The following is a 13,198-nucleotide window of genomic DNA, read 5'->3' on the forward strand; positions in this document are numbered from 1 at the left end:
AACTCAAGTAGACAGATAATGAAAACCTGAAGGAGGGGAGTCTTTTAGAAACTTCTAGAAGGCAGAAATAGAAGTTTAAGAGCCAAGTTTTTAGATAATTCCAGACAGAAGATGGGAAGAAAATAAGTCATGAATTGTAAACAACCACAGCGCTGGCAGGCTGAATAATTGTCTCATTCGCCAGATAGCAATATCAGTTTTCAGGTACCAGATATTCCTATATTGGCATAAATAATGGAATGCAGCTAAAATATTCATAGGGCTTTTGCATAAAATGAAACACTCTAAGTGAAGTGAGATATTATTTCACATAGAAACAAAGTGAAAATAATCACCCTAAAATCGCAAACCCAACTGGGAAATCTATGCTATTGGTGACTGTCTCTTCATTAAATGTAAATCTTACATCCAGCATTGGTTCGGGGAAGCAAATGAACAGATGTGTCACTGGCTCACAACACTGCGTACACGGCTGTGGGAAGAAATCAAATAATTTGAAGAAACAGTAGAAGCTGTAGGCTTTTATGTGGCATTTGGAATATTTATAGAAAAGCAATTTTTTGTAGCGTTTTCTCCCACTAAACAGAAAAACAAATAGATACTCTAGGGCATAACCATAATTTTGCAAGGAAAACTGCCTTTCAGGTGATTTTTTTTTCTCCCACTCTCTATTGGGCCCTTTCCTAACTTATAAGAACTTCCCTGGGTGTTTTCAAAATTGGAGGCCATCTACTTGGAGAATTTGGGGTATAAAGATTGGATTTTGAAAATGGCACTATTTCGGGTGCGTTTTGTGAGTCTGCTTTTTTAAATCGCGTGATTATATAAATGCTCCCCGAATAAATCTTGTTTTGATGAAAGATTAAGTCAGAGCACCTGCAAGCTCCAGGGATACGCCCCTCCCTTCCCCTTTCTTGACTGCCATCTCTGTCACTGGCTTGGAGACTGTGTCAACTTTCCCTAATTGAGAAGTGATTTGCAGTAACTGGAATCCGTTCTCTATTAAAGCGCCTCGGCAATAGTGCACATCTCCCCAGAGCGTTGTTTAACTTGGAGGGATTCTTAGGCTTACATTTGCATTCTAAAAAATCAGAGCGTTTCTTAAGGAATTAAAGTTATACTCCCTCTCCACCCACCCCATTTCAAAATTCCTGGAATATATGAGTAAAGAGCTGTTGAAGTTAAGCCCGCTGAACATAAGAAATTACTTATTCTGTTCCCTTAAGACATCAATTGGGGTTTTGAAGATACAATTATACTACAAATAAAAAATATGACAGAGATGTATTTACTCTACAGGGGATAAAAATAAGCAATGCGTAGTTCTTCATCTGTTTTTCATTATTGGATTCTGAGCTATTTAATAAAGTGGTTTAAATAACACCACAAATTCATTTGTATCCCCTCCCTCCAAATGCAAAATAATAACTTTTAAATTACCTCCCTGGTAGCGATGTTTCAGTTCTGCTAACTTCCAGGAAATGCTTTCATCTTAAATTATATTCACCTGCATTCCAATTACTTTTTCCATTTAGACTTGAGGGGCATTCACTAAGGGTATGTTGAGTCACCCTTGCTTTCCACAGGGATGAATGAGAATACTGACTATACCAAGCAATGAATCATCAGTCTTCATTTTTAAGTCCCATTTTTGGCTTTTGTTTTTATTGTTGCTTTTATTTTCCTTATTTCCAGTCTTACTCTTTCTCCCCCCTTTCTCTCCCTTTTTAGCGTCCATAGCTTAATATTTACACAACTCGATGCGTGATTGAATTGTGTGCTCCTGAGTAAATCTTTCTTGATTTTTAATAAATACAAAACTAGAGCTAAAACTCTAATCACCCAATCAGCTTTATTGCGCAAGTTTTCCAGTTTTTTGTGATTGTTTAGTCCTAAAAATTGATAAATTGATAAAATTTGATTTCCTATGGTTTTTTTTTTTTTGTGTGTGTGTGTGTGTGTGTGTGTGTGTGTGTGTGTGTGTGTGTGTGTGTGTGTGTTGATTTGGGTTTCTAAAAATGTATGAGAAAAAAAACCCCTGTTTTCCTTGTTTGTTTTTACTTTAACTGGACAATTTGGATGATGCTCAGAGGTTGAGGATTATGTAATATGAAATCTTTAAAAGTTATTGAGATTTCTCTTATCATACAGTATTTCCTCAATGGTACACTTTCCCTGTCTGTCTGTTTATCTGTCTGTCTTTTCTTCTTTTTCTTTCAGTACTGAGGATCAAACCAGGCTTTATATATGCTAGGCAAGTGCTTTACCATTGAGTTATGTGTGCTATTTCTCAGTCCCCATCTCTAAGGATGTCTGTTACATCAAGTTTGGTCAACTGGATTGTCCAAACTCATAACTATAAAAATGTCCTGTTTTCTTAATCTCATGAATTTTTGGTGATATGTTAAAAATCTCTCTACATTATTGCATACCCATCCACTTAGTGATTCCATTTATTTTTACATATTTCAGGGTAGGTCTCTCTGCTCTTTATTATTGTAACTTAAATTTTAATTAATGTATTATTAATGTTGCTATACCAGTTTTTCTTCAGTTAGTGTTTTTGGTGTAGTGGTTATGCTGGTTTGAATGGGAACCCCCCCCCCATTGGTTTGGGTACTTGAATACTTGGTTCCTATTAGTTGGCACTGTCTAGGGGAGATTTATGAGGTGTGGCCTTACTGAAGGAAAACTGGAGTTGGGCTTTGAGAATTTAAAGCCTTGTGTCACTTTCTGTTCACTCTGTCTGGCTCCCGTTTATGGTTGAGGATGTGTAGTCTCAGCTGGTTGCTGAAGCAGCCCTGCCTACTGCCCTCTGCTGTGCCTCCCAGCTGTGATGGACTCTCATCCCTCTGAAGCCATACGCCACAATGAACTTCCTCATCCTTAAGTTGCTTTGGGGCATGCATGATGTGTTATCGCAGCAACAGAAAAGTAACCAATACTCTCAGTTTTGCTTTCAACTTTGGTGTTTTGGGCACATCTACCATAATCGTCAAAGAGGTTTATTTCCTTTTCTTTCGATCATTTAGTTTCTGTGTTTGTGTAAGAAAGTTTATTCCATTTATGTTTACCAAATTCAGTAATTTGGACTTGACCATCTTAATGTGCATGTTTTTTAATCCCCCCCTTATTATTCTTAATGTTGGTGAGATTTTTGTTAATGTCTTTTTTTTTTTTTTGAGTTACAAATTTGGAATCCTGTTGTGGTTTTCTTGCTGTTTGTAGCAGTAATATTTTTCTCAATAAAGCTAAAATATTTAGCTTATCTGTCTTCCTATTCATCAAAACCCGGACTTGAAGATGTTAAAAAAAACTGTCTACCTCTATTTTGTGCAGCCTGTATTTGATTAAATTCACCATCATTTTATCACTTTATGTACCGGTACTCCTCCTTACATAGTTCACTTACCTCTGGGCTCATTTCTTTCTTCCCAAGGAATTTCTTTCTTTCTGGAGAGGTTGAAATGATTAAACATTTTTAGTGGATGGTTGATTTAGTGCACAACTCCTTAAACTGTGAGTTGTAACCCCATATGGGATCACGTAACTGAGTGTGGGAGTTGTGAAAAAATTGGGAGTAGTGAAAGTTTCCTGAGTGTACAATGACAAGGACTAATACAAAGTCAAATGTAGAGTTGGCAAGATGGCTTGATGGATAAAACCTGTTGCCAGGGTTGGAGAGACAGGCTCAGGGATTGAGGGCTCCTTACAGCTATTACAGAGGACTCCATGCCTTCCGATCAACTGCCTGTAGCTCCAGCTCCAAGAGGATGCAATGTTCTGGCCTCCTTGGGCACCTGCACTCGCATGCACATTACCACAGACATAGCCCTGGACACACAATTAACAGGAAAAATTAAAAGGTGCTTGCCACCAAAACTGAAGTCCCGAGTTTGACTTCTAGGACCCACATGGTGGGAGGAGAGAAGTCACACTTGAATTGTCCTCTTAATGTCACTTGTACATTATGACATGCGTATGAATCTATGCATGTACACACACACACACACCACATAAATAATTAAATGGAATTAAAATCAGATGCATAATGAGTCCATGGTAAATTAGAGAAAGCAGTGACTTTTAATATTTTCTTGCCATCATTTTTCACCTTGGGAGTATCAAATTAGTATATCTTTAGATTGTACCATGTTGGAATGTTGTGTTTTAAAAATTAGTCTGAGTTGTAGACTTGAGTTTCACTTAAAAAAAAAAAGTTCTATAAATTTTGGCTTTAGGTTAGGGGAGAATTTCCAACAAATTCTGAACGAATCCTAAATATACCTCTGCCATTTTGTACTATGTATTTATGCAAAGTATCAATCTAAGCCTTTAGGATTATAAAATCAAAATATTGATCATCCCTGAAGCCTGTTGTAGATGCACTGAATTCTGCAACACGATATTTATCCAAGACTTAATTTGTTGTGTAAAAATAGGCAAGTATATCCATATCATTCATGTGCTGAGAACATTTATTACAGACAAATTTTCTTTGAAATTTTGTCTGTAATAAATGCTAAAACTATTTGTGTACCCAATAATTGTTTTAAAATAAAGTTGTTTGTAATTTTTATTACTAGGAATTTATAGACCTTATTTCCTATATCTCTATATCTGAGGTCATATCTGGAGGGTTACAGGGTCACAAGTGGAGAAAGTTCACGAAGCCCTTACGGTAGTGAATGATTGTTTATTTGGATGTAGGAGTCTAAGTTATTTCTCCATAGTACTAATAATAGACATGCTTCCACTGGCCTCTAGATTTAGGATAATTAAAGGGCAACTGTGTTTTCTACCTATTATTTCAATTTATCCCTTTTTTCTTCACACTCAATTTAAGTGAAATCTGTGTAGGTACAGAGTGATTTTCTGTTTCCTGTTGGTTCTACACTCTTCCTTTCATTTGGATAAACATCTTGAAATCAATGTTCTACTTTTCCAATTCCAACCCATGCCACTCACTTCCCATTCTAGTTTTAATTAGAATGACAGCTTGATCCTTCCAACTGGTCAGAAAAAAAAATATTGAAGTCTTTTATGCTCCCCCCCTCCCCGCGCCCCATTCCACTTAATCCATAGGAAGTATGACTCCACCTTTGAAATGTATCAGAGTCCAGGAGCATCTCTCAACTCCCACTGCCCCAACTGTTCTCAGCCACGACCATTTGCAGCCTAGGATCTTTTTTGTAGTCTCTCTTTATTTCCTCCATCCTCTGTTTGGAAGCCACCATGATATCCACAGCCGTGCTGCCCTGAATGCCCCTGATCTCATCAGAAGCCATCGGGAGCGTAGAGGATGTCAGAACATGCTATCGTCTCTATAGTAGTCACCGTGTGCCTGTCCTCTTTGTTGTAAAAGCCACAGTCTTCCTGGTCAAATGCAGGGCCCTACATGGCAGGTAATTCCTTTTGTCTTGGGTATCACTCTGCTTGAACTCTCTGGTCTCTTTAGGCTCCTCAGACATGTACACCATGCTCCTATATTGACTTTATATTAACTGTTGGGTTAATTGTTGGGTTGTTGTTGTTGTTATTGTTGTTGTTGTTTTTAATCCTTGGAGCACTCTTCCCCCAGATTGCCACTTGGGGAACTCTATTCCTTTCTTCAAGGTTTACGAAAGCATCGTCTTGTTTGGGGGGTGCTGTTGTGATCCCCCCAACTCCAGCCCAGACTCTCTCAATCCCTTCTCTGCTTTGAACACTTTTAATATATCCATTGTTCATTTTCTGTCTCTTACTTAGAACATAAGCTCTATGAGTACATATATATGTGCATATATAATATATGGTATTTCCCTTATATTAGTCTCTATTCTAAGTACTTTGGATATATATATATGAAGAAATAAATATAATATATTGTAGTATAATATTATCTAATGTATTTTCATAGTGAAATGCAGTTTCAAGCCTAACGATCTTTAACTTAGGAATGAATAAAAAAATTGATGTAGGTATATAATTGAAAATACTCAGAACAAAAAGGAGAAAATATGAATATATCGGATAGTGTGGACAATTTTTTAAAATTAAATGAAAGAAGTCAATTGTAAAAAAAACCCTGCATACACACACACACACACACACACACACACACACACACACACATACATATAATTTCATTTATCTGAAATTTCAAAAAATAAATCTGTGAGGATGGCATGCTATCTTTATAGTCACCATGCTAAAACACCTGAGGGAACCAATGAGAGACGGAAAGGTTTCAGTCCATTATCTCAGGGTGGGTCTGATGGGACAAAAACAGCTCATATCTTAGCAAACAAGAGAGAGGGGGAGGGAGAAGAGAGAGAGAGAGAGAGAGAGAGAGAGAGAGAGAGAGAGAGAGAGAGAGAAAGAGAGACAGAGAGAACTAGCAAGTATGTCTATGTTGACCCATCTTTCTCCTCTCCCCTTTTATCCCACCCTGGCCGCAGACAATGGAATAATGTCCACAATCAGAATGAGCTATCCCCTCTCAGTTAGTTTTGTTTAGAAGCGCCCTCGCAGAAACACCCAGGAGTGTGCCCTGCACACCTCTAGGCTCTCCTCTGTCTAGTCCCGTTGACAATCCTCATTGACAATCAAAGTTAACCATCACAGATGGAAACCAGATGAGTAGGTACAAGTGCTGTGTGGAATAGGGACCAACTAACTGCAGGAGATGTGTTGGGACTTGGCTTGTGGTCATGGTGGCATTACTTACTTACCAGAACCCACAGAACTGTTTACTGAAAAGAGGGTGCATTTTAGGATGTGTAACAATTTCCTCAAAACGCTGCAGCAGGAAGCAAACAAACATAGTTCAGTTTGATTGCATACAATCAGATTTAATTTTCCTGTAATTTAAGAAACACTTTAAATCTCGAGGGAGGCATCTTCTCTGCAGTGAGCCACCAAATCTACGATGGAACTATGTCGCCTGAGAAAGTAGGTTCAGAGTCTTCCCCACTTCGTGGTCTTGACAGCTGGAGGAGCTGGTGTCTGCCAGGATACTCACTGTTAGGGTGGGATGCTCCATCCCTTTCCCCAGTACAGTATTCTTGTGGGACTGACACCAGAGGAGAGTCTCTATCCCACTTGTCCTCAGGCACTTGGATTAAAGGCCTTGTTCATGAGAGGTACCCAGTCTTTAGTAGTTCACTGAAGACATGACTATCCAACCGAGAGGTCTATAGAAGGACAGAGATACAGTCAGTGACAGACTTGTTATCTTCAGCACACTATTAACAAACCATGCAGGTTTTGCTGGCTAGTTTTATGTCAACTTGACACAAGCTAGAGTTGTCTGAAATAGAAGCCCTAAGGCATATCTGTTCACATACAGATGAGGTTTTCTCTATATTTGAAATTATTGGTATTAAGGATATAACAAAAGTGTTTATCCTATATGTATTAAACTCTCATTGTCCCAAACACCTTGTTAGCGTCTGGGAATGAATGTAATAGTTGTTATGATTCGATTTGACATCAAACTACTATTTTCTGTAGCCCAGGCAGAATTATTAAGGGCATTTTGAAGATTGCTTTCTAAAGATTTTGAATTTCATAGCTATTGGAGTTTCAGATGCCATGGATTGATACTCTGTTTCACATATAAGGTACTTTTTCTCCTAGGGTAGAGGGAGAGTCTTTGGAAAAAAAAGTAATTCCAGCCCACCCCTTGAACTCTTTATTTTTCTGGATAAATCTTCCAGTAGTTGGCTCAATCAGTAAGTAAGCACACAGAAGCCTCTCCATGCCTGCTGCTGAGACCAGCTCAGGGAGGGGCTGAGACAAGGTATTTTGTTAATCCTGTTAGCTTGAGAGAGCAGAAGGAGGGAGGAGACTCCGGAAATAAATCATATAAAAGTATGAGAACAATAGGAAAGAAAAACTCGCCTTGCAGGTTGATTTCCTGCTCTGCCTAGCATTTGTGGAATGTGATAAACTCCCCCCCCCCCCACCATGCTTAATACAACTAGAAAGTCCAAACTTGTGAGTCTTAGCCAGGATTCTCCTTGTGTCTGGCAGTGCTGTTTGTCATGCTAACACTCATGTTCTCTCAGAATTCTAAAGTTAAAGAGAGTGGAGTTAAGAGTCAGCTGCATGCTACCTCTACAGAGTAACATTTTAAGATGTAATACACCGGTTATACTTCCAGAACTCCAACCCAAAGTGTAAAATCTAGAAAGCCGCCTGTTTGCCTTTAGTGGTCACAGATTCCTAAGGAGGCTACCACCTCCTGTGGAATGTAGCCGTGTTCTGAAAGAAATAGAAAGTTGTACAAACAAAAACAAAACAAGTAAATAAATAAATAAATCTGCAATGTAGTCTAATAAAATAAACTCACTTGAAAGCCTGAAAATTTTTGCTTACTAGGTTTTAGTTTCTGGGTTACAAATATTCTTTTATCACATTATTAAAATACATGTGTTAGAGCATTCTTACCACTTAACAATAAACGGGTATGCTTGAATGACTTGTAGACTAGGGGAGAAAAGCCTGGTCTCTACTTTTTAGTAATCTTGACATAGTAAGTACATGGAAAATAATGATCTAAAATGACCCTTTCAGACATTCTTTCAGTTTCCCTTGTAACTTCTAAACATTGTATCTTGAAACCAGATAATTAAAAGAAAAAAAATTCTCCTTGGAAACTCATTAAGTTTAAATTCTCTCCCTTCACCTTAGGAAAGCATTTGCTACACTTCCCATTAGCCAAGGAAAAAGCACTAATTGGTTAAATTTTCACAGTCAAGTTCAAAATAAGGATGTATGTTAAGACTCTTTGTAAACTTGCACATGGCCATCTTCATAGTTGTTCCCAGGCTACTGTGATTCTTGTTATCCATCTAATTTTTTGTGGGGGAGCGGAGCATCCATTTAACTCTTCTCTCCACCATGAGCACTTACCTCCTAGTTCTAATGACACATGGTGGCCATGAGCAGATATGATGGATCTGAGCAAGACATAGATCCAGGATTAGGACTCATGGCATCTGAGTTCTTCTCTCTCTATGCTCAAAACTCTCCGACAGTCACCAAACTGGGCCTCCTAGGAAAGGACTTTTTCATAAGTCTGGGTTGGTAAAGGTTAGGGTGAGGTCTGCTTTAATTTGCCATAGTGACTTCCATCAATGACAAGTACAGTTGTCACTTTGGATACCCCAGATGGCTGACTTTAATAACGCCCACAGCAGACAAGTCAGGGAAACCTGAGTGATGGGGTAAAGTGTTTGAAAACCTCCCAAGTTCAAGGGCTTGCTCCTAGAAGCACATGCTCTCCCGAGGGAAATTCTAAGAGTAAATCCCCTCGATTTCATTTCTTCCTGGAAGTAAATGAATAAATCACAGTTCTTTCAAGAACTGAAATGAGACTGTGCAGTGGGAAAAAATCAGTAAATGCTATTCTTCTATTTTTAGGAAGGTTTAATATAAGCAGCTCCTCAAACCCAGTCATGGGATGATTTAATGGCAGCATGTGGTGTGGGACAGAAGTGCTGAAGGTAGCTGATGTGCCGAAGGCAGCGCCTTCTGGTTCGGAGTCAACTTGCTCCATTGCAAGCCCAGTGACGTCAATTTTCATGAATGGATCTTGTGTGCCTCCCTCCCTCCCTCCCTCCACACCAGTGCCCCAAATCCACTGTTACACGTCTACCACGATGTCATTGAGTAAAAGATCAGTTTAGAAATCCCGAGTGAAGTTTGGGGCCAAAGGGACCAATGTTGAGGAAGTGTGTGCAGGTGACTTCCTCTGATGGGCACTCAATCTTTTCTAGCATTTTTACAAATTCCCTAGAAAGAGTAGTATGTAGATAAATGCCAGTTGTTTGGGTGACATTAAATGTTCCTAACATCCACTCCAAACCCATGAGAGCAACCCTGACTGTTTGTGCGAGCTCAATAAGGCAGGCATGGGGCATCTGGGAAGGAACTTACCTTGAAATAATTTTGTTCATGATAGTGTCTTGCATACATCTCAAACTGGCCTGGATCTTACTGTGTAGCACAGGTGAGCCTGGAATTCATGGTAGTCCCCTCTGCCTTAGCCTTTCAAGTGCTGGGATTTCAAGCACTTGAACCACCATGCCCAGTTTGAAAATATTCTTGTTGCATTTCACTTTCTAATCTTGATGTTTTGACCTCAAAAAGGGACTTGGGAGTCTGTAGGCTTTTTTTGTGTGTGCCCTGGCCTAAGTTCTCAGCTATGATAAGATTAAAAAAAAAAAAAAAAAAAAAGGCCCTTCAAACACTGAGCCCCAGCAGACAGACATTCTGGAAGCAGGATGTCCCATCCTTGAAAAGGAACGTTGGAGCACACTTCCTGTAGTTTAGTTGATGTGCTTCCAGGGTAATGGAATGGGACTGGAAGAGTTTCAGGGAAACATGTGTAACTTGATCACTGGTTATTACAATTCCAGATGAGGCCAGGAAGTATATCGACCAATGAATCTGGGGAAAATCTTAAACAGGTAAATATGGATGTGTTAAGCAAATCCTAAAAGAGAACTAGAAACATAGAGCACCCCTTCCCCGCCCCCGCCCCATAATGCTTGAAATAAGACTTTGTAGAAGGAAAAAGCTCACTATTGTTTCCCTACAAGAAGAAACAGGGATAGCAAGAGACATTGTACCAGAGTTTAGCGTTTATCATCCTTAAAAGCTTCTATTATGAACTTTCAATGGGCAGGATTTACTGTGTTTCCCCTGAACAATGACTTCCTTTATCAGCGAAGCCCTGCCGGTGGCACAATAGCAAGATATCTCCCCTCTTAACGTCCACAAACATTTTGCTTGTTTGCTTCTTAAGGCAATTTAAAGCAAAGGAACGGAAGAACCAGCAAAATCAGAGTTCACTTTCACTGCTGAATTCCCAGATGAGGTGTGTTCTCAAAACACAATGCTGTGTGTACTCCACGAGGAGAGGCAGTGTTGGTGTTATTCTCCTAATGAGAACTCGCATTTTGGTGAAGTCTTTCGGTTTCATTTTAAAAATTGGGATTTTTTTTTTTCGATTTGGTGCATACCTCAGTCGCAGAGGGCCTGCCTAGCGTGCAAACAGCCCCAAGGGTTCAATTACCAACACCCGCACCCCCCGCCCCTGCAAATAGTCATAGTTACTTAACAGCTTTTTAAGTAAAAGAACTTCCCACCAAAGGAGAGGGGCCACTTACTTAACGATGATGTTAAGCAAGTGTCTTTCAAAAAACCAAAACAAGGTCCCACTGAGCTCAATCATACACACATTAAGGAAATGTGATTTTTATGCTTAGAATATTAAAACAGATATCTTACAAAGGCTGTACTGAACAGCTGTTTTTATATTTCAGAGTTGTTTAGGATAAACTAGACGATGAAAGGGGACATAAGCAACATGAATATAATGCACTTTTTTAATGAAATTTGTATACTCAGAAAGGCATGCACAAATCATAGTGTATAGCTCATAACACCCTTCTGTTGGACGTAACATGTTTATATACGCACACATTCACGCACACACATGTGCATGTATATATACTAAATTTAGATCACTCAGCTTGCTAACTATTAGCTGTAATAGCAAAGCTTTTATCTGTAGTCATAGTTTTTAGGAACTTGAGACTTAACAGAATATTATGGGGGTATTAATTCAACTTTGGGGGCACAATAGTTTGTCAAATAAATTACTGTTGTTATTGTTGTTATGGTTATATCTACCTTTCGAGTTTTTGCAAACACCTTACTTTACAGTGATTCTTTGGAGGCGTAGGGGAGGTGAGCAAGCCAGAGTGTTAGGTGGTGGAGTCACGTGTATACATATATGCTCAGTTGACTTCACACCTTAGTCACCGTGGACATGACTGACCTGTGTTGCCTAACCCAAAGCCATTAATTCTGTTTTGTTTTGTTTTGTTTTGATGGCATTTGTTGAAGGGAAGATAATTGTTGGAGGGAGGAAAACACTACGCCATGCCCTGTCTAATGGCTCTGTCATGCTGCAAACAATATAAGGAAGGAACTAACTTTAAAGAAACAAATTTTCCTAAATGAAGTACCAGTGACTGAGTACTTCAATTTTTTTTTTCCTCAGACTAGAGGACCATTTGACACTGAACCTTGACAATTAAAGGGAGTGTTTGATAGCTCTCCTGCCCCAGGGGGTGAGGGCACCCAGCCCCTGGGTGCAGCTGGACCAACACCCCCCACCCCCGCCCCCGCACCCCACCCCCTGCTCTCCCCTCTCCTCCGCTCCCGGTCGCCCTCTCCCCCCCCCTCTTTTCTCCCGGTGACCCCTGACCCCAGCTAATCTGCATAGAGGAATGACAGGCATCCGCTGGGCTGGATCGGGCCGCTGCCAGGGTTGGGCGACCCGCGCGCACGGGGGAGAAGGTGCGGGACAGGCGGGCGCGGGCCGCGATGAGCGCGCGGGAGGCCGGCGGCTGCGGCGGCGGCGGCGGCGAGCGGACGGGGGCGCGCAGGAGCGGAGCGGCCCGGTGAGGCGGAGGCGCAGCGGGGACGGTCACCCGCCATGGGCCAGACCTCGGTGTCCGCGCTGTCCCCGCAGCCCGGCAGCGGTGAGTCCCGGGCCAGGCCGGCGCCTTCAGACCCCCGGTTCCAGGCGCAGGCCCCAGCTCCGCGCGCGCGTGCCCCGGGCTTTTGGTGTTTCTCCAGATTTTGACTCTCGAGAGCCAGAAAGTTCCGAGAAACGCCATTTGCGCACGAGTCTGTTTTTGCAAAGGCAAAACTTCGAAGAGCAGGGGAAACTTTCCCGCGGGCTCCCCCCTTTCCTTAGGCTTGGCTTTCGAACAGACTAGAACGGAATTCTTTCAAGCTTGTCAACTGATTTATGGTTTGTTATTCGGAGCATAAGTGCGGCTTGCTTTCCCCTTTCCTGGCAGGACGCTGAATATTTAATAACTACCCCCCCAAAAATGTATAATTGGTTCAGATGATACTTGTTTTGTTTATGTTACACACATAAGCTATAGCATTTAGGGAAGCCTGTGTTTTGAGTGGCAAAGTTAGTTTTATGGAAATGCGTGTAACGTTTCAGAGTTACAGTACCCTGCTTCTTTTAGCTGTTTTCTTTATAAAAAAAAAAATGATGAAGAAGGAATGAAGGAGGTAAGCAGGCTGGCATTGTCCCCGTGTATAGGAATGAACAATTGTTTGGCGACACATCATTGGGTAATGAAATAAACCCACAAAGTATTATTTTGATACTTTCCCA

General features: G+C 40.6%; 1 protein-coding gene across 12 annotated transcripts in view; it reads left to right on the forward strand.

Moving 5' to 3' along the window:
* The window catches only part of Phactr2 (phosphatase and actin regulator 2), a 270,721-nt gene that overhangs the window by 135,087 nt on the left and 122,436 nt on the right, over positions 1-13,198 (forward strand). For 2 of the 12 annotated variants that reach the window (XM_076552739.1, XM_076552735.1), the window contains exon 1: positions 12,364-12,542. The exons of 9 other annotated variants lie outside the window; for them this stretch is intronic. In XM_076552739.1, coding sequence (XP_076408854.1) covers positions 12,497-12,542 — 46 coding nt within the window. In that variant the 5' untranslated portion in view covers positions 12,364-12,496. One more of the 12 variants, XM_076552732.1, reaches the window with a different exon arrangement.

Source organism: Peromyscus maniculatus, chromosome 16 (genome assembly GCF_049852395.1).
Source record: "Peromyscus maniculatus bairdii isolate BWxNUB_F1_BW_parent chromosome 16, HU_Pman_BW_mat_3.1, whole genome shotgun sequence".
NCBI lineage: Eukaryota > Metazoa > Chordata > Mammalia > Rodentia > Cricetidae > Peromyscus > Peromyscus maniculatus.